General features: G+C 39.4%; 1 protein-coding gene across 1 annotated transcript in view; it reads right to left on the reverse strand.

Moving 5' to 3' along the window:
• The window catches only part of LOC148049913 (vomeronasal type-2 receptor 26-like), a 45,696-nt gene extending 19,460 nt beyond the window's left edge, over nucleotides 1-26,236 (reverse strand). Inside the window, exons 1-5 of the mRNA XM_087705359.1 lie at nucleotides 26,210-26,236; nucleotides 23,157-23,224; nucleotides 22,642-22,933; nucleotides 19,081-19,299; nucleotides 162-214 (exon numbers count right to left, since the gene is read on the reverse strand). Of these exons, the coding sequence (XP_087561485.1) occupies nucleotides 162-214; nucleotides 19,081-19,299; nucleotides 22,642-22,933; nucleotides 23,157-23,224; nucleotides 26,210-26,236 (659 nt within the window). The remainder of the gene's footprint in view (nucleotides 1-161; nucleotides 215-19,080; nucleotides 19,300-22,641; nucleotides 22,934-23,156; nucleotides 23,225-26,209) is intronic.
• Nucleotides 26,237-27,321: the final 1,085 nt, after the last annotated feature.

Raw genomic sequence — 27,321 nt, forward strand, 5'->3', positions numbered from 1 at the left:
TTGAAGTAAAAGCCACTCTCTTGTTTCACCATTTTTATGAAATCACATCAAATTAAAAAGGGGCCCAAAGGGGGGGGGGCAAAGTCACAATGAGACGACATGCGATCTCAAAGCTCTGAGATAGCAGTCGACACTTTTATTGCTGGGGGGTCCCAACAGACCTAAAGCATCCCGAAGAGATGATTTTGCTAATCTCGGAGATATCGCAAAATCTCTGAAAGAAGCAAGAAAAGATCTTCAAGCCGGTAATAAAAATTCCAGTCAAAAGACTGATTAAGTCGGGCCGGCCTCAGAATGGAACGATGTGGAAAAAGAGAGTGTTTCCAGCTGTTTAGAAACTTTTATTGTTTTAAAAAACAGACTGCCTATAAAACCTAAAAACCAACTTAAATCAAAGAATAGAATAATTTAGCAGCAAATTTGATCTTTGTAATGGTTCTGGACAGTGGTTATCTTACTTTTTTTTATTAAAGTATTTTTATTAGTAAAAGAAAAATACAACAACCAATAACTGGTAAAAGACAATACAACATCCACTGTTTCACTTTACATTTGACTGTGTTTCAAGACATTCCCATAATATCAAAATCCTTATAGGCATCAAAGGTTGGTTATCCTCTCCCCTCCCTCCCTCTTTCCTTACCTTGTTTCTTCTTTCCCACTCCCCTTCCTTCCCTCCCTCCTTCTCTCCTTCCCTCCTTCCTTCCCTCCTTTCTTTTCCCTTCCTCCTTTCCTTCCCCTTCCCTTTCCTCTCTTCTTCCCCCCTCCTTCTCTCATATCTTCCTTCCCTCCTTTCCTCCTTCCCTCCTTCCCTTCTCTCCTTTCTCTTCCTCCTTTTTAACCTTCCCCCCTTCTTCTGCCTTTCCCTTTCTCCTGTTTCTCTCCTTTCTCCTCTCCATCCTGTCCTTCCTACTACCCCTCTCTCCCTCCAATCTAACCTTTGTTGCATTTACATATTTTCCTCTACTGAGGACGGCCCGGTTCTCTTTCCTTTCCTTATTTAAAAAAGGCAAGCTTTACAAGAAGCAAGATGAAGCATTATTTTCATCTCCCATTGCTTATCTCGCCTTACCTAGAATAAAACTTGGTTGCTAATTCCATGCAGGTAGCTGTGGCGGATTACCTATCAGCTTTACAGGTTTTCCCGATGTCGTGGTCTAGCAGAGTTGGTCAACGGTGAATCCTCACCTCTAATACTTTTCTCCCCTCACTTATCTCTCAGTCTTTGTTTGTTGTTCGTTAGGGTTGTTACTTGAATCGTGTTAAGTTAGTCAGCTATCTCCTTTTATGTTTACATCTTATGTAAGAGCCAAGGTGGCGCAGTGGTTAAATGCAGCACTGCAGGCTACTGCTAGATCAGCAGGTCAGCGGTTCAAATCTCACCGGCTCAGGGTTGACTCAGCCTTCCATCCTTCCGAGGTGGGTAAAATGAGGACCCAGATTGTTGGGGGCAATATGCTGACTCTCTGTAAACCGCTTAGAGAGGCCTGAAAGGCCTATGAAGCGGTATATAAGTCTACTGCTATCTTCCCTGTCTCATCAAGCCATTTGTACAGTTTCTCCCAGACTTTGTAAAAGTCTGTATCTTCTTTATCGTTAATCCGCATCGTCAATTTGTTCATTTCTGCTAATTCTAGGATTTTATTCATCACCATAGTGCTGGTGGGGGCATTTTCACTCTTCCAGCACTGTGCGTAAGCAATCCTTGCCGCTGTCAAAATATGGACGAGAAGGTATTGATTGATTTTACATATTTTTTGATCTGTTATCCCTAATAGGAAGGTTTCCGGGTTAAGACATAATTTCATTGACAAGATTCCGTTCAGCCATCTTAGTATTTGCTTCCAATACGTTTTGGCAACCGGACACGTCCACCACATGTGGTAGTACGTACCCAGCATTGTTTTACATTTCCAGCATTTGGCCGATGCTTTGGGGGAGATTTTTGCCAGTCTTGTCGGAGGAAGATGCCAATGGTAGAACATTTTGTATATATTTTCTTTATAGGCCGTCGATTTTGTCAATTTCAAATTCCACTCCCAAACCCTTTCCCAATCATCTAGATCTATCGTGTGGCCGATGTTTTGGGCCCAGGTTACCATGACTTCTTTTACTCTTTCTGCTTCCATTTTTCGAATCAGGAAGCAGTTGTATAATTTCGAGATTACTTTCTCATCTGGTCCAATTAAAATTTTGTCCAGTTCCTGGTCCTTGTTCTGGAAGCCAAATTGTGCTAAGTCTAATCTATGTTTATTTTGAATTTGAAGGTATGGCCACCAATCAATGTTTATTCCCCTTTCGGCCAGATTTTCCCTAGAGTTTAGTCTATTTTGATCATCTAGCAACTGTTGGTAAATAACAATTTTATCAAAGTTTATCAAATTCGGGTATATCAGAGCTTCCGTCGGAGATATCCATTTGGGAAGTTGGGTGTAAAATTTCCTTCTGATTTCCAGCCAGTTCTTGATTAATACCCCTCTTAAATGGTGTCTACCAAAATAATTATGGATTTTATTTCCCTTGCACCATAGGTAGTTGTGCCACCCATATTGCAGGTCATGGCCCTCTATCGTTAAGATTCTTTTGTTGGCTAACATTACCCACTCTTTTGTCCACATAGTTATTGCTGCTTGATGGTATGTTTTCCACTCTGGTAAGCCCATTCCCACTTGTGCCCTTCTATCCTGAAGATGTTTATATTTTATCCTGGGCTTTTTACCATTCCATACAAAATTTCGTGCCATTTTGTCTAACTCATTATAGAATTTTTCCCCTAATTTGACCAGTGCCGTTTGAAATAGGTAGAGGATTTTTGGCAAAACATTCATCTTGATTACTGCGACTCTTCCCATCAATGATATTTGTAGTTTCGACCAGTTTTTAAAATCTTTTTGGATATTTTGTAATAGTTTATCATAATTATCTTCTTTTATGGAAGAGCATTTCGCAGTCAGCCAAATCCCTAAGTATTTAATTTTTTTGGTTACCTTTATTTCCATTATTTTCTCTAGTTCTCCAATCTGATTTTTAGGAAAGTTCTTTATAATCATTTTAGTTTTTTCCTTATTAATTTTTAATCCGGCCACACGCCCAAAGTTCTCAATTTCCTTCATCAAGTACGGTCCTGAGGTTAGTGGGTCTTCCACAATAAAGACCATGTCGTCCACGAAGGCCTGTGTTTTATACTGTTCTTTTTTTATAGTCAGCCCCCTAATTTCCTGATTTAATCTTATCCGACTTAGGAGAATTTCTAAGGACATAATGAATAGTAATGGGGAGAGCGGACACCCTTGTCTAACACCTTTTCCAATTTGTACCCTCTCTGTTAATTCTCCATTAATTATGATGCTTGCAGATTGCTGTGAATATATAGCTTCTATGATCTTTATAAAATTATCGCCAAACTTCATCATTTTCAATTGTGTGATTAAGAAGTTCCAATCTAAGTTATCAAAGGCTTTCTGGGCATCAACAAAAATTAAAGCTACTTGTTTCTCGGATCTTGTTTCATAGAATTCCAAGGTATTGATTATCATTCTTGTATTGTACCGAATATGTCTTTTTGGGAGAAAGCCGTTTTGATCCGAATGTATACTTTGGTTTAATATTATTTTTAGTCTTTCCGCCAATATTGATGTAAAAATTTTATAGTCTGCGTTTAACAGAGATATAGGTCTATAATTCTGAATCTTACCACTATCCGCCTCTTCCTTTGGTATTAGGGTGATGTAGGCTTCCTCCCATGATTTTGGAACCTTACCATTTTTTAGTGCCTCATTGAATAGTTCTAATAATTTGTCTTCTACGACGTTTTGAAGTTTTTTATATATTTCCGATGGAAGCCCATCCAGACCAGGAGTTTTGTTATTTTTTTGTTTTTGGATGGCCTTTTTCAGTTCTTCTTGTGTGATTTCCTTATCAAGTATCTCTCGCATCTCCTCCGGCAAGACTGGAAGTTTCTGCTTTATTAGGTATTTTCTAGTGTCTTGTTCATTGATTTCGTCCGGTCTATATAATTTCTTATAATAATTCTGTACAATCTTTTTCTTTTCCCCTATTTCCTGTTTCAGATTCCCCTCTTCGTCACATAATTGTTTAATAATTCTTTTGACCTCCTCCAAGGTGGCACAGTGGTTAAATGCAGCACTGCAGGCTACTGCTAGATCAGCAGTTCAGCGGTTCAAATCTCACCGGCTCAGGGTTGACTCAGCCTTCCATCCTTCGAGGTGGGTAAAATGAGGACCCAGATTGTTGGGGGCAATATGCTGACTCTCTGTAAACTGCTTAGATAGGGCTGAAAGCCCTATGAAGCGGTATATAAGTCTACTGCTATTGCTATTGCTATTTTCTTATTTTGTGGGCCAGCCATCTCCCAGTTTTATTTGCATGTTCGAAATAGTTCTGTTTCATTCTCTTAATGTTTTGTGCTACTTCCTCTTGTGAGATCAAATTTATTTGGTGTTTGATTAACTCTCCTCTTTCCCTGTACCTGCTATTGTCTGGGTCTTTCTGAATCAGCAATTCTGTCTCTCTTAATTCTTTGTTCAATATATTAAGTTTTCCCCTATGCATTTTGTTTCTTCTTATTAGATAGGCTATTGATATTCCCCTCACAACTGCCTTCATCGTGTCCCAGACGTTTTGTATAGAAGTCTGCTCTTTACCATTTTCTTTAAAAAAGTAGCCCAGTTTCTTTTCTATTTGTTGTACGAATTGCTTCTCTTGTAATATGTTCTGGTTTAATGTCCACCTAGCTTTTGTCCTTGACTTCCCTTTCCATTGCCATAAGACTGGGTGGTGGTTGGCCTACTTGTTCGTTGTTATTTCAATGTTTACAGTATCCATGAGTAGTTCCGGGTTTGACCAGACCATATCGATACGGGACCATGAATTATGTGGTTGAGAATAAAACGTGTACTGTTGTATCTTGTCATTCATTGTTCGCCAGACATCATAAAGGTCTAATTCCTTCAGCATATTTGCATAGGCAGTCGGTAATTTCCTTCTTGTACTTTTCTTGTGTGTACCCTTATAATCCATTTTACTGTCTACTATTGCGTTGAAATCCCCTAGAATACATATATTTTGCCACTTTATTTCATTTATCCTCTTGTATAGATTTACATAAAATCTTTCTTGTTTTTGGTTTGGAGCATAAATTCCAACTAGTAAAAATTTTTTCCCACCATTCATTATCTCCACCATTAATACTCTACCCTCTTTGTCTGCATGTATTAATTTGGGGTTCAACCATTCCTTTATATACATCACAATTCCCCTTTTTCTAGTTTGTGCTGACGAGCAAAACGTTTTACCTAATTTTGGACAATTTAACAGATTATTATATTTCTCTTTAATATGGGTTTCCTGAAGGCAAATTACATCTAGTTTTTGTTTCATTAGATCCAACAGTACACGTTTTCTTTTGGAAGTTATGTTAAGACCATTTATATTAGCTGACAGTACATTCGTTTCCCATTCCCCCGTTCCTTTACAAGTTGTTCGCTTTGCTGACACCTTTGGACCTTGTCTCAATTGGTGACCTTGCTCTTGACTCTTCTCTGCCATATCTCTCTCGCTCCCTGACCCCTCCAGTCTCTCGCCCCTCCCGCTGAGTTGCAGTTGTAGAATCCTCCTGTCTTAAAGTTCCTTCTTTGTTAAACCTCTCTTCATCTGCTAGTATGAGGTCCTGGAATTCTTGAGCTTTCTCCAAAGTGTCTATCCGGTATTTCTTTTCCCTCCATGTTATTAACAATCCTTCTGGGAGAAGCCATTGGAACTGGATTCTGTGTCTGTTTAATTGTGAGGAGAGGAAGTTGTATTTCCTTCTCTTCTCTCTGACTCTCCGGGGAATCTGCTTTAAAATGAGGATTTCTTTACCCTTATACGTTAGTGAGTCCCCTCTTATTGTGTTTAGAATGTCCTCTCTTAGTTGTCTTCTCAACACCCTCACATGTATCTCCCTCGGAAGTCGATGGCGTCTCGCGAAGCTTGTATTGATTCTATAGACTTCGTCCAGTTCGTTAATGACCTCATTTTTCGGCCTATCAAGGACTAGTCCCAGAATTTCTCCAATCAGCTCCCGGAGGTCTTCGTCTCTTACTTCCTCCACGTTTTGTAGTCTCAGATAATATGCTGATCGCTCTAATTCCAGGTGGAGGATGGCCTCCTCCAGGTTTGAATTTATAGATTCCAGTTTATCCTCTACTCTGTCTATCCTTTTTTCCGCTACTCCCGTTCTCTCCTTAACATTTTGAATTTCCTGTTCATTTTTCGACAATGCTGCTTGTATCGCCCCTATACGCTCCTCAATCTTTCCCATATTATTCTTAACTTCATGCATTTTATTCTTTACTCCCTCCAGACCTTTGGTGACATTTTCGCTCATCTTCAGTATTGCCTCCTGTAAAGAGTCCATTGTTACCTCCTGGCCTTGTGGAGTTGGGGCTGTCTTGTCTCCCATTTGCCTGCCCTCAGGCGACTTTTCCCTTACCGGGGTAGATAAAGGCGTTTGCTTTTTACTCCCTTTGGTTAAAGTTACTGTTCTCGTTGCCATTTACGTTAATTCAGTTCTCCCCCTTTAAGCTGTAAATTTGGTACCTTCTGGTTACCGCTTGAGTAATTATACAGTGCCCGGAGGACATGCAAGGTGGTTAAACTAGAGCAGGGCTATACAACCTAGGATCAATTAATTCTGCAATATCTGGGAGGCGTTTACTAGCTAGGGGGAAGATGTTTCAGCGTGAAGAGGCAGGAGACGGGAGAGGCCAGAGTTTCTGAAAGTATTTTAGAGCTCACCCATCAATCACTTCCTGTTGTCAGTGTAGTGTTGTCCTTCTGTTGTCTCTGGCTGTAATATGACACCGCACTCTCAAAGTTTTAGGGCTGGTTCAAATCCTCGCGGCTTATAGGCTTTTTCCCCTTTTTCCCACGAAGGGGGCAGATCCAACTGACTGTCTTTCTCTCCTCTGTCTTGTCCTCCGTTAATCCTCCCAATTTAAATGATTTAAATAATCCAGAGTCTCGGTCTTTCTCTATCCGCTCCGTCACTCGGCTCTCTCCAATCTTTCTTGTTCGTCTTTACTAGCCGCTTCAACCAAATGCGCCCACACATGTATCTGTACTTATTACAGTTAAGTTGTTTATCCCTTCAGATTTAGGCTTTTAAATCAAGATCTTACATTTGCCGTCATTCAATCCGCAACGTTCCCTGCAGCTGTCTCTCCCTTCCTTATTGAAGTCTGGCAGTCACGTCTTCTGGTCGGCCATTAATCAGCCGACCTCTTTTGCATGCACTCTGAGGGAGCTTCTCGCTTCGTGGGGGGAGATCGCCTTTCTCCCTCCACTGCTCCGACGCTTCCCCTCTCCACAGGTCCTCGCAACTCGAAGGGACCTTGCCTATTATGGCCACGCTCGTGCAAAGATTGGGCGAACCGAACAGAGGCTCTGTCGGCAGCCTGCTCCGGCGCGACGCCAAACCGGAAGTCCGGTTATCTTACTTTTTAAATGCTATTTACATGGATTGAATCTAAGCAAACCTTTTTCAAATGGTTGGATTAAGCTTTCTTTTTCTAACATTTCTTTGTGACTTTCTGTAAGCTACAGATTAATTTTCTCCTCTTTTATTGGTGTGGGTATTTTTTTAAAAACTCGTTAAAGATTGGATTCTTTGCCTAATTTGATATACAAAAGAGATAAAAGAAAAAAGAAAAATCCCCACTCCGGAGGCTGATCGGAGACTTTGCTGTATTTAAAGATGGAACCTGCCTCTTTTTTTTCTTTCATGGATTGTTTTGACTTTGGCATTGCAAGGTTTTACTGCCTGGATGTTTGGCTTAAGATCTGATAAGACTCCACAGCTGTCCCTTTGAAGTTTGTTTTTGCTTACAGAGAGCTTGTGAACATATGTTTTAATCTTGCTGACCTTCAAAGAGAAAGCAACTGTGTATGAATATGGCATATGTGGAGTCTCTGAATTTGCAATGAATACTTTCAGAACTGCAAAAATTATTAAATACAAAGGAAAAAATTGAGAGAAAATTGGAATATTTGGAGCATTTAACAATAAAATATGATGAAAAAACTGAGGATGTTTTTCAAATGCAAAATCAGGAGACTGAAATTCAAAAAACTGAAATGGAAGACGAACATAAAGAGAATAACTTGTTGATATTCATGGCAATTGGTTTATTTCTAAAAAAAGAAAGAATGGAATATTGAAAGAGGAATTAAATGGAGAGAAAATTTATTTCAAAGGGCAGGACATAGAAAAAGAAGAAAATATTAAAGAATCTATGGACTATGAAATCCTATTTGCAAAATATTTGATAACACTGCTGATAATCAAAGACAAGCTGAATAAGGAAATTGAAAGAGGGTGTCAAGACTACATGAGAGATATTACAAGCAAAGAGTTGCTAAATATTACAAGCAAAGAGTTGCTAAGAGGAGTCCATACAGATTTGATGAAGAGGATGTTTGGAGGATTGGTTCCACAAATGGACGAAGACATTAGATTGTTTTGCTACTGGAAAGATACAGGTTGATAGATGGAAGAGTATAATTTAAAACTAGCTAAACCTAGTTAAATTTAGTGACAATAGGTATAGTTAAATAAAAATTGATAATGATAGTAATGTATACAATGTGTAGTGTTATGATAAGCAATAATTGGATATGAATATTGAATGATACTCAGGAAGGGAAGGGTAGAAATCCTTTTGTACTATATATAAAGGTTATTAATAATAATAACAATAAAAAAGAACAAAATTAGACACAGTTAAGTTTTAATTATTAGGGGGAAATGTTATGATATAGGATATAGTTAAATAAAGAAAGGATAATGATAATAATTTGTGTGTGTGTGTGTGTATAATATAAAGGAATTGGATGTAAATTGTAAACAGGGATTTGGAAAGGAGGATTACAAAATTTTGGTGTTAAATATTATGGATGTTTAGCTAGAATAGGATATGAGGATTTAATGTTAATGGAGGATTTTATAAATAAGTAAATGAAATGCCAGTATGTGGTTATGTATTAAATCTTGGTATATTTTATGATGAAGGAAGTTTAAATAATCATAGTCAAATTAAAGTGGAGGTATGATGATGGTAATATAATAAATATCTGTTAAGATATTAGAGTTAATATGAATTATGTTTGATGATGGTGGAAGAGATGTACAAAAGCCTTTTGTAACCAACTGATACACTTTCTACAGTATGTAAAGAAGGAGTATTTGTATGTTTGTTTTGAAAATAAAAATATATTTTAAAAAAGGGGTGCCCAAAGGCAAAATAAATGTTACATATAAATCAGAGATTCTTGTGCCTCATTATATTTTTTCTCTGATTCAGATCAGGCCTGAGTAGGATAATGTAGCATTTGGGGGAAAAGATACAAGCTAAGAGACCAGCCCCAGAGGCCAGGATGGAGAAGATCTCCACAGCCACCATGGATTTCCCTTTGGTGCTCAGGTAGGTGGGGAGGAAGCTGATCCACACACTGCAAAATACAAGCATGCTAAAAGTAATGAACTTGGCTTCATTAAAACTATCAGGCAATTTCCTAGCTAGAAATGCCACAGTGAAACTGATGAAGGACAAAAAACCTAGGTAGCCAAGGACAATGTAAAACATTAAAGCTGAGCCTTCCTTGCATTCCAAAATGATTTCTCCAAACAAGGAGTGGAAGTCCCAGCTGGGAAATGGAGGAGAGGTTCCCAGCCAGATGGCACAAAGAACTGCCTGGATCAGGGGACAGGCTAAGATAATGGAATTGGTCAGTGTTTTTCCTAATAATTTTCTTGACTTGTTCCCTGGCTTCGTGGCCATGAATGCCAGAACCACCATGACAGTTTTTGCCAAGAGAGAGGAAACTGCAAGGGAAAAGAGAATAGCAAAGATAATTTGTCGAAAGAGGCAGGTGAACGTCCGGGGTCTACCAATGAAGAGGAAGGAGCAGAGGAAGCAGAGCAGGAGGGAGACCAGGAGGATGTAGGTGAGATTTCGGTTGTTGGCCTTGACAATAGGTGTGTCGCAGTGTTTAAGGAAAACTGCCAGAACTGCTATTGTGGTCACAGAGAGAGAAAGAGTGAGAGAAACTAAAGTGTATCCCAGGTTGTCTTGATAGGTGAGGAAGTGGATCTTCTTGGCAATGCAGTGGTCCTTGTCCTTGTTGGGATATTGGTCTTCTGGGCAAAGATCACAGGAAGCTGCATCTGAAATTAAAAAATCAAATATTTGCCTGAAGATTCCAGGGACATCTGCCATAAGTTTTATTGCCCCTTCATTACTCCTCCCTCCCTCTATTCTGGCATGATTTCCCCTTTCTGCTATTGCCAGTCTACAAAGGAAGTGATGAAATGACTCTTTGTGCATTTCATCATGGATGAAACAAATCCATTCTTTGTATATTATTGATGATGCTTTGGATAAGTTAGCTCCAGACAAGGAGGGGTTCAGCTCCAGCTGCTCTGGTTTTTTTGTTCTATAAAAAAAGCAGTGTCCAGTCAATAGCTTCTCCCATGACTTTTGTGGCTTTAAATGTGAGAGAGATCGCCACTTCTTCCCCGCTTTTTGCTGGAATCACAAAAAGACTGATAGATATTTCAGCCAGAAATCCAGCTCTTTTGTCTGTGTATTATTTTTGAGTTTGTGTTGAGAAGATATACAATAAAACTGAAATGGTCATGAAAATGTCTACTGAGTTTTGGGAGAGGGAAAGTCTCTTTTCCTGGTCCAAAGTGTTTTACAGAGAAAGAGGGAAGAAGAAAGAATGATCCAGAACCACCACAGCAATGAGAGTTCTTTGACTCAAGTTCTCTGCTTTGTACTTCAACTCTGTTGATTATGATCATTGTTGTTGTTGTTGTTGAGTGCTAGTAGACATGGATACCTGCATCTCCTCTTCCTCTGATATGTCTATCAACTGATCCTGGAAGATCTGCTTTTGACATTTGCTCTACCTGTCTGATTAGAAATGGTGCCTTCTGGGCAAGGGACACATTGATAGCAGCACACCTGCTGGCCCTCTGGAACTCTTCTCCTCTCTCCTGCCTGGCACCTTTTCATGCCACACCTGGCAAAGGGCACTTTCTAAAAGAGAAAGAGGAAATGCTTGAGATGGCATAAGCAAAGAACATGCTTCATCGATTCCTATTTCAATCAAAAGAAAGTCTTGACTTCCGGTGGGGTGGGGGCGGGGTTTGCCGGTGGGAGCTGGTCGTTAACAGCTCTGGAATCCTGGTTGCGTTAAACTGTCTGAATAGCAATCCATCAGCCATCTGACAGCTTGTTTACCTTTTCTTTGGACTAAGGAGATAAGGTGAGCTAATTGTGCTGGGCAATGCACCAACTAACTCTCTCAGATCAACTCTGGGAGTGGAGGAAGGGCACCCGAGGGCAGAATTGTCTCCGTGCCAGGAATTCCTGCTGTTTATTAGCATCACAAAGCAAACCACCCACCCTCAGAACAAAATTTTGATTTACTGAATTCAAGACGAGCAGACCCTATACATGTGAACTTTTAATTGTTTGTATTAATCCTTAGCTTCATTTTTACAAGAATTCCTTCTGATATCTTACTTGCTAAAGAGATATTCAAAATGGCGCCGAGCAGCTTCGTAACACTGATTGGGCTTTGAATTTCTACGGAGTTTAAAACTTCAAAGAAAAGGAGTGATTTATTACTAAATTAAACAGCAGTTGCTGCACAATCGACCAGCATAGATTTATTAATTGGCTGAAGAAGATTAAAACTTGGAATGGCTTCTAAGCAAAACCCTATCTAAAAGGTTCCCCACCCCCCGTTTCAAAAAGTGCGGGCAGTTCGCCTGCCCCCGGCACGAAACTACAGTCATTACTTCCTCCCCCCATAGGGGAGCCATTAACTAAAGAAACTTTTCAGAAGGAACTGGCTGAAGCCTTTAAAAATCATGTAGTTATGATGGAAACAAAAATTAAGGAGGAGATATCCATTGTTCATAAAGAACTGTCTGATAAACTTGAGACCTGGGTTCAGAAGATCAGGGATGATATGTTGGGGGTTCTTAATTCGTTTTCAGATTATGTGTCCGGAATTGAAAGCAGATTAGAAGATCTTAATGACTCTAATATTAATTTGGTATCCAAAATAGACGTGGTTCAACAAAAAGTCGGAGATGCTGAAAAAGAAATTACTATGTTACAGTATAGAGAAATGGAACTTGCACTAAGAATAAGAGGTTTGTGTGAAAATAACCAGGAAAATCTGAAACAGATTCTCTCAGAAGCTTTCAATAGTCTGATGGGAAGGCCAGGGGGGAATTTTGATTGGCAAATTGATAAGGTCTATCGTGTTAACTCCTGGCTTGCTAGACAGCAACTTCCAAGGGACATTGTGGTTTACTTTACCACAAGAGACATGAGGAATATGATACTGCAAGAGTCCTATAAAACCAAGCTTCATATTGGGGGTCAGGAAGTGACTGTTTTGAAAGAGATACCACCTCAAATGCTAAGATCTAGGAAAGACTACACCTTTTTAGTCGAAGAGCTTAAAAATCATCAGCTACAGTTCAGATGGGATGCACCAGTTGGACTAGCACTCATTTTTCAGGGGCAAAGATACCGTCTTAATTCAGTATGGAAGGTCTGAGATTTTTACCATAATATCTTGAAGGCCGGACACCCTGCCCCACCTGGACCTAGAGAAAGAGAACAAGAAGGACAAGATAGCCAGCAAACTACACAATTATCAACAAGGATGGATCATCTTTCTCTCTCAGAAGCACAAGGAGCCAAGAAACAAAGACAAACCAGTGTGATTACCAGACGAATGGACCAACAATTTAAAAGCAACAATCGCAACAAACACCTGTTACCAGTCAAGATTCTACAGGTACCACCTTAGAAGCAGTGGGAGGAACCAGACCAAAGGTTAAATTCCAGGATATTCAGATGGCTCTAAAAAAGCTTCAGGGAGCCAAAGATGACAACTAAGTTCCTAACATGGAACGTCAATGGATTAAACTCTCCACAGAAAAGAAAGAAAATAAATCACTATCTTAAACAGTTCAAGAATGATATAATTTGTTTGCAAGAAACTCACATTAGATCAATTGACCAAAAATATCTGATTAATACAAGATTTGACAACATTTTATAGCTTCTGCTTCAGAGAAGAAAAATGGTATAGTTATATACTTAAGGAAGGATATGAAAGCTGAATTAATCGAAGCAGATCCCCACCGAAGATATATCGCAATAGACTTGGTATTAGAAGGGAAAAGGACATTGCTACTGGGAATATATGCTCCCAATCAACAACAAGATGGATTTTATAGAAAGCTTCATGCCAAATTAGTACAGTGGGATTATAGGTCCTGCATACTATTAGGTGACTGGAACGGTGTTATGGACACTAAGAAAGATAAGAAGGCTTCTCGGCCAAATACTAAAATGCGAGCGAAACTACCTGTCCTTTTTCGATATGATGGATGATTTCGAACTGAGAGATATTTGGCGAGAAAGAAATGCAGAAGAATACAATTTTATCTTCTTTTCTGATAGACATCAATCCTTTTCCAGAATTGATTTCATATTAACTACCAATGATTTGCTTTCTAGGATGAAGAAGACAAAGATATGTGCCAGAGTTTTATCAGATCATAATCCAGTTTGGATGGAGTTGGGAGGGGTGACGCAAGCAAGAAGGTCTTGGAGATTGAATGAAAATTTATTTAGATATAGAAATATACTAATGAATGTAAAAAATTGTTAACAGAATACTTTGTTTTTAATATGAATAAGGGTACATCTATGGAAATTGTATGGGATGCAATTAAAGCATATATGAGAGGAGCTTTGATAAATCTAAATAGATTACACAGACGTAAACAAGGGGAAAAACGAACAGAACTGGAAGATGAAATTAGGAAGAAAGAGCAAGAGTTAACTTTAAAGATTAAAGAAGCAATTACCTTATTAAAAGACCAATTTAATATGTTGATCTCAGACCAGGTAGCCACTAGTCTGTTATATGCAAAACATAACACTTTCTGCAATGCAAATAAATCTGGTATATGGTTAGCATATCAGATTAGGAAAAAAACAAAAATTTTGTAACATGGCCAAATTGCACTAGAGAGGGAAAGAAGTGTATCAACAGGGTGAAATTCAAAAGGTCTTCTGTGAATTCTTTACAGTGTTGTACAAGGGTGACAAAATTAAAGGTCTAGATATAGAGAGATACTTGGATAAAGAAAAAATACTCATAGTTAAAGAAGAGCAGAGGGAAAGATTGAATCAACCAATAACTTCGGGGGAAATTCTACAGGTAATTAAGCAGTTAAAGGAAGGGAAGGCACCTGGTACAGATGGCTTGACAGCGGCTTACTATAAAAATCTACAATTAGAAATGGTAGAACTTCTTAAGGAATTATTTAATAAGATTCAAATGGAAGGTAAGGTACCTCCATCTTGGAAGACAGCTTTTATATCCCTGATACCCAAAGAAGACCAAGATATTACCCAACCAAAAAACTATAGACCTATATCACTACTTAATGTAGATTATAAAATCTTTACTAAAATACTAGCAAATAGGTTAATGTTGGTTATTCAACAATTGATTCATAATGATCAAACAGGTTTTATTCAAGGGAGACAAATGAGAAGCAACGTAAAATTAATCGTTAATGCACTAGAATATTTGGGAAAGAACAACCAAATTCATGCTGCGCTCATATTTCTGGATGCTGAGAAAGCCTTTGATCGAGTTAACTGGCAATTCCTGTTGAAAACACTGCAAAAAATGCAAATAGGAGAACGTTTCTTACAATCAGTTAAAGTAATATATCAACAGCAAACAGCTCAAATTATAGTTAATGGAAGTTTAACAGATTCTTTTCAAATTGAAAAAGGTACAAGACAGGGTTGTCCCTTGTCCCCATTACTATTTATTATAAATTTGGAAATATTGTTGAATAAAATACGGGGCTTGGAGGGCTTACAGGGAATTAAGATTAGGCAGCAAGAATATAGAGTACGTGCTTTTGCGGATGATCTGGTTATAATATTAACCCAACTGCAGGAATCTAGTAAGATCTTAATGAATATGATTAATCAATATGGTCAAGTGTCAGGATTTATAATAAATCTAGGGAAAACAAAAATATTAGCTACAAATATGAATACTAAACAAAAGGAAGAACTAGAAGGAATGATAGGATGCAAAATAGTTAAAAAGTTCAAATATTTAGGAGTTCATATTTCAACCTCAAACGGGAAGTTACATAAGTATAATTATGAACTACTTTGGCATAGTATACAGACAGAGATGAAAAAATGGGAGAAGTTACAGTTATCTTTGCTGGGAAGAATAGCAGCAGTGAAAATGAATATTTTACCTAAATTATTTCTTTTCCAAATGCTACCTATACTTAAAAAAGATGTGAACCTGTTGGAATGGCAGAAGGGTATTAATAAATTTGTATGGGCAGGGAAGAAGCCGAGAGTAAAACTAAAAATAATGCAAGATGCGCATGAGAGGGGAGGTTTGAAATTACCCAATTTAAAACTATACTATGACGCAGTAGCTTTATCTGTAATTAGTGATTGGATTAATTTAACAAATGATAGGATACTTAATATCGAGGGGTGTGATCTGGTATATGGCTGGCATGCTTATCTGCTATATAACAAAAAAGTGGACAAGAATTTTAAAAGTCATATTTTAAGGAATGCTTTACTGCGGGTTTGGAAAAAATATCAATACAAATTAAATGATAAGATACCCATGTGGGCAATTCCTAGACATGCAATAGAAAATATGAACAGAGTACAGAAACAGGATATAATTACTTACAGACAGCTTCTTACCCTACAAAGGGGTGTATTACAACTAAAATCCTTGGATGAATTAAAAGAGGAAAAGGTAATTCAAACATGGTTCCAGTACGGACAGCTACAGGCCAGGTGGAAAACAGATCAAAAAATTGGTTTTATGCAAGTCGAGGATAATTTATTTAAACAAATAAGAGATCAAAGCTTAATGCATATAAAGAGACTATACAATGTATTAATACAGATGGACTCCGAAACAGAATTAGTTAAAGACTGTATGAAAAAGTGGGCTCAAAATATTGAAGAACCAATAATGTTGGATACATGGAAAAGGATTTGGGTAAGAAATGTAAAATTTACACAAGCCCAAAACTTGAGAGAAAACTTTTACAAGATGTTTTATAGATGGCATTTAGATCCTAAAAAGTTGGCTTCTATGTATCCGAACTTACAACCCAAATGCTGGAGATGTGATTCTCTGGACGCTACATATTGTCATATATGGTGGACTTGCAAAAAGGTTAAGGCATTTTGGATAAAAATATGGTGGATTATGCAAAATGTTGTTAAAAAAAGGATAAAGTTTACCCCTCAGTTATTTTTGTTAGATATAATTACTGATTGTACAGCTGTAGAGATTAATTTGATTTTGCACTTAATAACTGCAGCTAGATTGTTGGTGGCGCAATACTGGAAGAAGGAAGATTTGCCTATAATTCAATAATGGACATTGAAAGTCACAAATTTAGCCGAGATGGCTAAAATATCTGCATATCTTAAGGACTACTCAAACGAGAGATATAAACGAGACTGGAAAAAATGGATCGATTATATACAAAATAAATATAGGACTAAGAAATCCCAGATAGCTTATGATTAAGATCAGGAATGATATAAATTGTTTAAAATTAGCCTAGCAAGGAGGAGCTAAGTACAATTTAAAGATGTTATCAATTTTCTATTCTTTTTTCAAATATATTTTAGACTGTTTTTGTTAAAGATTCATACCGTGTATGGGTTCTGGGAAATCGAGGGAGGGAAGGCTGGGGGGGATTGGAGGGGAGGGTGGGAGGGAGGGATGTATATTAGGGTTGACGAGGGGTGTTAGATTTTAAAGTAATATGATTGCACATGTATACTGTCTTCTCTTATTTTTTCTTTAAAACTAAGATATGTTAAGTATATTGATATGGAAGCATAAATACCATCAACATAGAATGGAGTTTGCTCAGAAGCTGAAATACACCAAGTGAATGAGAGGAAGAGTGGGAAGCAGAGGAGAAGAAAGATAGGAAGAGAGGGATAGGAGAAAGGGTAAGTGGGGAAGATGAGGAGAATAAGGAGGAGTGGAATGAAGAGAGAGGAGAAGGAGAAAGGAAGGGGAAGTAGAGTAGAAAAGGATGATGGAGGGAAGAAAGGAGGTAGGAGAGAGGCAGAAGAAAGAGGTGTATGGAGAGCAGAAGAGCTAATAATGGGTTTTTATCTTTCTGGGCGTTGATGGCAAGAGGAACTGATGTTTTTACTACTTAATACAATATGATATTGCCTATGTAATAGTATACATGTGATTATATGTTATGAAAATGGAAAATAAAAAAAGTATATTTTTTTAAAAAAGTGAAAGTCTTCAAAAGAAATGGTTCACCTGGGCTTCCCAGAAACCAAAAACATTTCCTAGGTGAATTAGGCAACCAGCATTCCTATCCTTTCCATGGATTCTGGAGATTGGAGCTGGATGCTGGGGATTGGAGGTTCCATAGTTTGTGACATTAAGTTACTGTTTTGATGAAACAGTAAATGATGAGGACCAACTGAACAGTGTGAGGAAAATGAATTTTTGGAGACGTAGGAGGAGGTGAGCAAAATAAAAACAGGTGAAATGGGTTCTAATTGAGGCAATCTTGAACTCCTTTGGTACTCATTAAGCTAGCAGCCCTAAAGATGCTCCCCAAATGGCTTCAGGGCTGACAGGAGCATCTTCATGCTCCTTCATTTTGGGAGCATCTTCAGGGCTGGCATATGCTTCATTAAATTGTCTATGGCAACATAACAAGATATGCTTATTTTTATTAAGGCAATTATTATTTCTTGAGGTTAGTAACAGTAGAAACAGGGAGAGTACCTTAAAGCTTCCTATTTATGAATATCTGTGATTATATCATCAATGACTTATACATACATATGGTATGAATTAAGTGTAGTGTTTGATTGGAAAAGGGCAGAAGGGGGAACAGAAATAAATCAAAGCAGTCTTCCTTAAGATTCATAGATGAAACATCATCATAGAAGGTTCCTAAAAAGTCAGCCCAGAGCACAATGGCAATCTTATAAATGGTTTCAACGCCTACCCTCAAAACGATGCAATTGAGCACTGCACACCAAGACAACTAGACATAAGAACAGTTTTTTTTCCTGAATGTCATCACTCTGCTAAACAAATAATTCCCTCAACACTGTCAAACTATTCACTAAGGCTGTTACTATTACTATAAGTCTTCTCATCGTTCCTATCACCCATTTCCTCCCACTTATGACTGCATGACTGTAACTTTGTTGCTTGTATCCTTACGATTTATATTGATATTGATTATTTCCTGATTGCTTATTTGTACCCTATGACTATCGTTAAGTGTTGTACCTCATGATTCTTGATGTATGTATCTGTCTTTTTATGTACACTGAGAGCATATGCACCAAAGACAAATTCCTTGTGTGTCCAATCAGAAAAGAATTCTATTCTATTCTATTCTATTCTATTCTATTCTATTCTATTCTATTCTATTCTATTCTATTCTATTCTATTCTATTCTACTCTACTCTACTCTACTCTACTCTATCTGGGTATGTTTGACTTTATCATTTTCTTTCCCATTTCCTGAAATGTAGTCCTTGGGTTTGTAGGAGTCCCTCCCATTGTTTACTCCAATGTGAACTGCTAAATCCTGCAGTGAGGTTTGATTGTTGGTTTTGGGTCCTACATTTGATTCCATAGTGAGAATAGTCCATAGAAATCACTGTTGCCCACCATAACGGCATCCTGGCTTGCAAGAACTTCTTCCCAATGCCAATCCTTTCTGGGATCTGCCACAAATCGGACCTGAAGTGTGTTACATGCAGATCAGATTTTTGAGCAAATAGCTGCCATATTTTATGATTCAATAGACCTTTTTCCAGCTAGAATAATATTCTGCATCTCCAGAAGAGGAAAAAAAATCTTTCCCTGAACTTACATCAATGCCTTTCAACTCACCTTTGTGGCCCAGACAATTGCATCCGAGTTAATGGTAAAATCCTGACCCAGGGGAGCCCCAGGATGGATGTGTCCAACTTTCACAAGAAGATTTGATTGATTGGGGAGGAAAACCCAGTTGAGAAGATCATAACGAACAGACCTCTGTCTATTTTCTGAGAAGGAGACTTCCTCTCCAGCACTGTTGTTGAACTTGACAGTCCCCAAATAGTGGAGAATCTGAAACAAAAGAGATTTTCTGAAATTGGAATACTTGGTTGAAAGCCACAAATGAGACATCATGGCTCCTACCGTTCTATCATGGCCCTCATTTTAGCAGATCAGTTTATGTCTGAGAAGTTCTACAGAACCATTAGTGGAGATTTGAGCAATTAGGGGTAACACCAAGTGCTCAGCTATTTCTGCAGCACAACAACATTTTGCCGTAGTGTCTGGGCATTTGTATCATGGCTTCCTCAACTCTACTTTTAACAAATGATGCCTATGTATACAGATTTTAATGCTACATTCAAAATTTCATTGTTTGGCTTTTCTCATGCTTTATGTGGCTATCTACATTTACAAATCTTTACTTGTAAATTTGTCTTGTAAATGACAAATGCATTATTGGAATGATTAAATAATTTCTCTCAAAATGATATACAATTCCACTGACTTTCTTTACCTGATAGACAAAGAGAGCAAAATTCAGGAACCAGGTGTGACTAAGTGGGGACATATGGAAGGAAGAGGATGGCCACGGTTGTTACTTCCCTGTCCAGGACATTTATTCTTTGATGTAGAAAATTCTGATTCATTTCAGACAGGGGTGGGTTCTAGCTGGCATTACTGGTAGTTTGCTCGTCCGTACGTGCACACACACTGGATGCACACTGTGCATGCATGCACAGTTCAATGGAAATTGTTCTGCACATGCTCAGAACTCCAAAAAAAAGGTGATGGCGGTGATGGCAGTGACTGGGGAACTGGTTCAGGGGCATGGCCAGCCTGGGTCACTACCAGTTCTGTGTCCCAGGCCAGCATATCACTACCAGTTCAGCCAAACCGTGTCAAACTGGTAGGAACCCACCTCATATTTCAGACCAGGAACACGTTTCAGAATTCATACAGAAAGAAACTGAGGTGGTTGTGGAAATGTGCCCACAAGGACTTCAATTGCCCTATTGAAGCATCTGTCAGAAACACATCCTTGCTATGGACTGATACCTCCTCCATGAGACATTCACCTCCTGAAATTCAGGCAACCATTGAAAATCTTTCAGGACTTTCCATGAAGATATTGGGTATGTCTAGTTTGATGAAAAGGAGGACTAGGGTGAAATAATAGCAATCTTTCAATATCTCAGGGGCTGCCACAAAGAAGAGGGAGTCAAGCTATTCTCCAAAGCACCTGAGGGCAGGACAAGAAGCAATGGCAGAAACTAATCAAAGAGAGAAGCAACCTAGAACTAAGGAGAAATTTCCTGACAGAACAATTAATCAGTAGAACAACTTGCCTTCAGAAATTGTAAATACTCCAAAACTGGACGTTTTTAAGAAAAGATTGGCTAAGCATTTGTTTGAAATGGTATAGGATTTCCTGCCTAATCTGGGGGTTGGACTAGAAGACTTCCAAGGTCCCTTCCAACTCTTGTTATTTTCTCTTCTCTTCTCTTCTCTTCTCTTCTCTTCTCTTCTCTTCTCTTCTCTTCTCTTCTCTTCTCTTCTCTTCTCTTCTCTTCTCTTCTCTTCTCTTCTCTTCTCTTCTCATCATTTCCTTCATGGCTCTTATGGATAACTAGCTTGGTTTATTTCTGTTTCTCCCCTCTCCCTTTTCAACTAAACACAACAGTTAAGTCATATCACTGTTTATAACAATTGCTGCTTTAACCTGTTCTGATATTCACTGATATTCTGGGATAAAGATATTTCATGAGTAACTCAAGAAATGCATATGGGAAACTTTTACTCTAAGGATCTGTGGACTGGATAAAAAATCCCAGAGGTTACCTGCCATGACTGGACATTTGAGATCTTCTTTCCAAGCTTCACCATGGCTGGTCGTCCTCTAGATACGTATATTGAATGTAATGCATATGCCAGAGCGTGGATGGCATTGTAGATATTGTAACCTTCACTAGTCATTCTTGTTTGAAACAAGGAAGATGGTATGCTGTGTAAATTCTCCTTCCCTGTACAGTTTTTCATCCAGTCCGGATAAAATTTAAATTGTTTGGGGAAGCTGCAAACAAAGACTTTTTCCCACCATAATGGGAGAAACATATCCCCTTGTGGGTTCAAAGGATCTAAAGTCAGTAGGAAATTGCTGAATTCTGAGATATCATTGGTGTGATCCCTAAAATGCAAAGCCCCATGCAAGGGCTTTAGAGATTTCCATATATCTACATGATGCATTACACTAAGTTTCCAGGAGGAAGTTAGGATCCAAACATTCTGGAATGACCCCCTTTCATTAAGTACATAAGTATAAAGACCCCACTGAAAAGCTGCAACAGTTCCAGAGTCTCCAAAGAAAACAATGATGTCAACTTCAAGCCACATTTTGGAATGTAAAAGTAACTGGACCATATGCTTTTCAGATTCATCTTTCATTCTATGAGTGAAGGCCAGGCAGATCTCCTTCTCCTTGAGCATTGGCATCAGAGTTGAGATGAAATGATTCCCACTCTCGCTTCCAGCAGCCAGAAGCCCAACCCAGTTCCACTGGAAATACAGGAGCAGCTGGACTAAGCCCACAAACTGAGCAGATTCCTTGGGATTAATCCGGAAGAAGGAAGGATAAACTCTTCTGCCTTCCCAAGTGGACTCAAAGCTGACACTGAGCTGGAGAAAGTGAGAATCTTCTTTAAAAGATAAAGCAACAATGTCCCCATTGTGTGGTTTAGTGACTCATCAGTCAAGTTGAATCATTTTGAGAGGTAGGTTTCTTCAGTTTTTAGGAAGAACCACCAATTAACACATTTGCAGAGTTGTGACCATCCAAGAGAAGAAGCCATCAACCAATGGTTTATTTTATATGAAACATATAGGTAAATGTAAAGGTTTCCCTCGCTAGTTGTTCTAGTTGTTCCTCGCTCTAGAGGGGTGATGTTCATCTCTGATACAAAGCCGAGGAGCCAGCGCTATCCAAAGACATCTCCATGGTCATGTGGCTGGTATGACTAAACTCCAAAGGTGCACAGAGTGCTCTTACCTTCCCACCAAAGGTGGTTCCTATTTTCCTACTTGCATTTTTACATGCTTTCGAACTGCTAGGTTGGCAGAAGCTGGAACAAGTAATGGGAACTCAATCCATTACACTGTGCTAGGGATTCGAATAGCTGAACTGCCAACCTTTTTGATCGACAAGCTCAGTGTCTTAGCCAGTGAGCCACCGCATCCCTTGTGAAACATATATTTACCCATAAAATATTAAAATGAATCCCAGTATAGCATCCATTCTCTAAGTCACATATATATTATTGTCCCCCTGCCCCAAACACCTTTGGAGGCATCTTGTGCTTCTCTGTATTCCTCTGTTGTTTATCTATTCCATCATGTTTCTAAATGGAGCCTCCTTACCTGTGGGACCTTGAAGATGCTGAAGATGGAGGCCATCAGCCTTGAGGATTTGGCATTGTCACCTCCAATGACAGAGAGCAGAGGGTCCTGCCTGTCACATTTATATCCTGGAATCATTTGGTCACGCGTGGAGAGCAGAAAGAGGCTGATTAAAGAAATCCTCCTATCCCACTGGCTATTGTCATACATGTGGAAGCCCAGGGTGATGTTGGGGAGGAGAACCAGATCCTTATTGACCTCTTTAACTGCAAACACCAAGGCTTGGAACTGGTGGTAATTGTTAGGTAAGGGTCTATAGTGAGAGAAACATTGGGAGATATTACAGGAAAGCTTGTTTGTGCTGGTGGAGTTTGCCTTGTCTTGGACCTTTGTGGGGGTTTTCTTTGGAGCAGGATGTCCCAAATATTAATAGATTTTTTACAAACGTTTTTTATCAACCTGGATATATTTGTGAGAAAGGAGAAGTAGACATGTGTCCCTATCACATATCATTTTATATCCTCTATCATTCCTACCTTATTCTCTTTGCTTTGGTGGCTGTAGTCCTACTAAATTTCCCCTCTAGTACCCTAATGGTTTGGCTCTGCAACCCAACAAGACAGGCACAGACTTCAACAGATAATTAGAACTGAAGAAAAAACAATGGCTACCAACCTGCCTTCCATTGAGGACCTGCACACTTCACGAGTCAAAAAGAGAGCTATGAAACTATCTACAGAGCCTTCAATCCTGGACATAAATTGCTTCCACTTCTACCCTCAAAATGACGCTATAACGCCTTGCACACCAGAACAACTAGACACAAGGACAGTTTTTCCCTGAATACCATCACACTGCTAAACAACCTATTTCTACAACTCTGTCAAATTATTTAAGGCTGTATTACTATTATTCTTCTCAGTCTTCCTAGTACCTAGCTCTTCCTACTTATGACTATAACCATGTTGCTTGTATCTTTATGATTTATGTTGTTTTATTTGTTTCCTAGTATAGCAATAGCAATAGCAATAGCAGTAGACTTATATACCGCTTCATAGGGCTTTCAGCCCTCTCTAAGTGGTTTACAGAGAGTCAGCATATTGCCCCCAACAATCTGGGTCCTCATTTTACCCACCTCGGAAGGATGGAAGGCTGAGTCAACCCTGAGCCGGTGAGATTTGAACCGCTGAACTGCTGATCTAGCAGTAGCCTGCAGTGCTGCATTTAACCACTGCGCCACCTAGGCTCCTGAGTATGATTTGATTGCTTATTAGTAACTTATGACTATCCCTAAGTGTTGTATCTTATGATTCTTGATGAATGTATTTTATTTTTCTTTATGTACACTGAGAGCTTATGGACCAAAGACAAATGCCTTGTGTGTCCAATCATACTTGGCCAATGGAGAATTTTAATCAATCTTGTTCTCTCTTGGAACAGCTTTTTTAGTCTGTTGAGTGCAAGATTCCAGTGGGCACCACAGCAAAGACTTACTGAGGGCCATTATTTTCTAAACACTCCTGATTCCAAAACTGAGTTTTGTGTGTATAGGGGTTATAGGATCCCCTGCAGGAACAGTTTTGAGCTTGTCCTTGAGCGTTCCAGCATGACATACTTTCCAAATTAACAACCTTGCAAGTCATCTTCTTAACTAGGGCAGTAACGTTCCTAATGAGTTGGACAACTCATATCTCTGAACGTGGTTTATCAACTTCCTGATAAAGAATTTTGGAAAGATTGGGAATCTAGCCTGTTTTATGAACTTGGCTCTTTCTTGAGAAAAGCACAAAGATTTGAACTCCGCAAGGACACGGAAACATCGCTAGTATTTCTGAGCAAACAAAGCCAACAATCATCTACATCATTGTCCTCAAGAAGAAACTTACAAAAGTTGAATAGAAGTCCAGAATGGGTTCATTTTAAAGTCTAGGCTAGCACTGTTAAAATAGACACCAAGGGGCAAATTCCCACCAATAATGAGATCACCAGGCCTGTAATAGTATTCCTGAATTTTTAAATGTTTTGGCAACACATATCTAGTTTGTATCCTCACAGCAGATGTTGGAAAAGTTGGAGGCAGGAGCCAGAAGAGCAGCAGCAGCAGCAGGAGAGGCGGCCCAGTCATTCTTGCCATTTTCCCTCCTAGATTAAAAAGAATCAAGGTTTGTGCGTAAGCTGATTTACAGGTATTACTTGAAATCTCAGTAGAGTCTTAGCACAAAATCTGCTCTTTCTACATCAATGGCCCCAATGCAAATTTATATCAAATGTGTTTCTTCCTACCTGTGTTTGGGCTGTGACCAAAGAGAAAAGTGATTCAGTTGAGTCTCACCAAAGCTAGAAGTTGGCTCTTTGTAAAGGTCTCCCTCCCTTTGCTGGGAGAAATCAAAGAATAATTTTAAATCAGCTTTTATCTTGGAAGACTTTCGTAGGTGGAAATTCATAGGGGATGCATTAAAAATTACTGTTCTTCTGATAATTACAAGGAAAAGCAGTTGTCCCGCCCACTTAGCACAAGATTTTGTTTGTGCACCAGAAAAGGAAAAACATGTTTGTGTCTCTTGTTGCTATTCCACAGAGCAGATGGATTGGATGCTCAAGGGGAAGTTGGGTATTTGACCTACACAAAGCAGTCCCTGCACACAAGATGGAGTTTGAACTTTGCAATAATTTGTTCAGATAGAATGAGTGCAAAAGAGGCCTGGTGGCACATGACAATCAGTTGTACACTAGTAAGCAAGTGGGCAATAATACCAATGAAATAACGGATTTATTGATACTCAGATGGAATTGGGTGAAAGTAGAAGCTTTCTTTTCCCATAGATTTAAAAACAGGCAAGAGGATCATTCAAGTTGTCTGGCTAATTTAAACTCTGCAGCAGGGTTGCCTAAGAACTTGATGGAGCCATAAATGTGTGTCTGCTGTATTTGTCTTATGAAGTATATCATTTGAATCCTCAGCAGGTGTGGAAAGGATGCCATCATTCATAGTAAATGCCTCGACCAACTGGGATAATAAGAATGGGTGCATGGTGTTACGTGGTTCCTCTTTCTGGAGTTGGTTCCACTCAATGTTGGTTGGAGGTGGGGAGATATAGCTCAATCCCTTATTTTCAAGGTGCCTCACGGAGTCCTTCTCAGTTCAAGGTCAGGTATCGTCCATATAGAGGTGACATTCAAGTCCACAAGCAGTGAAGGACCAAGCAGTGTAGTCAAGGTTTTGCTGTAGTTTCTGACAGCTCTTGGATGGGGTGGAAGAGTCTCAGTTTTAATGCTACCCAAATTGAGCAGCTGTATGTCAGTGTATGGGAGTTCATGACCTGGCAGAGACATGGTAACAAGGTCAGCCAATGAATAGGCATAGCAACTAAGTCAGCCAATGAGGGCTGTTTGGAAACTGAAACAGTAGTTGCTGGAGACAGCTGGGAGCCTGGGCATAGCTTAGCTTTGTAGCTCTGAGCCTGTGCTGAGTTCTAAACTAGTCTGCTACTCTAAACTAAAGCTGTTCACGCTGGTCTTCTTGTATTCGCATCTTTTCCCATGTAAGATTGAGATTGTCTTGGTAATATTTCAGCAAGGTTTCACTCACCATCTTGAGGCTGGGTTTTGCATGCATCGCAGAACACAAGAACATAGTAAGAAAAAAAGAAAAAAACTTCCTCCTTTTTCCAGCACCTTAAAGCTACATGACATGAAATTAATTTTGAAGGAACCAGGTTAATCTCCAAAACTGAACACTTCACAAGAGAATAATTATGGAAGCTATCGAAATGGAGAAACACCCCCACAACATGAATAAACATGATGATACCTCCCACCTACCAGACATCTAGAAAGCAGCCCTAGTCAACAAATGAGCCCCACCAGTGGTGGGTTTCTTCCGGTTTGCACTGGATCGGGAGAACCGGATGGTGAAATTTACTGATCCGGTGAGAGGAGGTTCGACCGGTGGACCTGGAAGTAACTTCTGGAATGCCTGCCCTGGCCCAGTTGCTCCTCACTTACCCCTGCCCGTCTGGAAGCCACTCCATCACTCGCTCCCCCCGCCCATCCGCACTATACTAGCTGAATTCGGTGTCAACTCCCATACCTGGGAGTGGAGCTGGTGAACAGAGAAGCACAGAGAGGTCCTCTGTTCTTTCCCCAGAGTGTGATAGCTTTCTACTGGATTCCCCTCTGCCTTGCCACCTCCGTTCTCCCAAAGTTCTTTCCCCAATGTGTGGTAGCTTTCTACTGGATTCCTCTCTGTCCTGCCTTCTCCGATCTCCCAAAGTTCTTTCCCCAGTGTGTGGTAGCTTTCTACTGGATTCCTCTCTGTCCTGCCTTCTCCAATCTCCCTAATTTCGGCACTTAATCCTCCAGTAGTCTATTTTTGGGATTTTTCCCCTCTCTCCCCCCCCCCTTAATAGGAGTCCCCAAAAAATTTGCCACATGGCTTGGGGGGGGGGGTCATGTGACTGAGTGTGCATGAGTGATGTCAAGTTGGCCATACCTGCCCGGTCACATGACTGCCAAGCCATGCCCATAAAATAGGCCACACCCACACAATAGGTTCTAAAAAAATTGAAACCCACCACTGAGCCCCACCCACCACCCAACACAAAACAACAATGGACACACAGCCAGCACCAATCAGCACCAATCTACCAATCATGATACAGCCACACATCCAATCAATCCACTTACTGAAACAAAGACAGC

The sequence above is a fragment of the Thamnophis sirtalis genome, unplaced genomic scaffold (assembly GCF_051295495.1).
Source record: "Thamnophis sirtalis isolate CommonGarterSnake01/CBP01778 unplaced genomic scaffold, rThaSir2_p1.2 scaffold_1, whole genome shotgun sequence".
NCBI classification, from domain to species: Eukaryota; Metazoa; Chordata; class Lepidosauria; order Squamata; family Natricidae; genus Thamnophis; species Thamnophis sirtalis.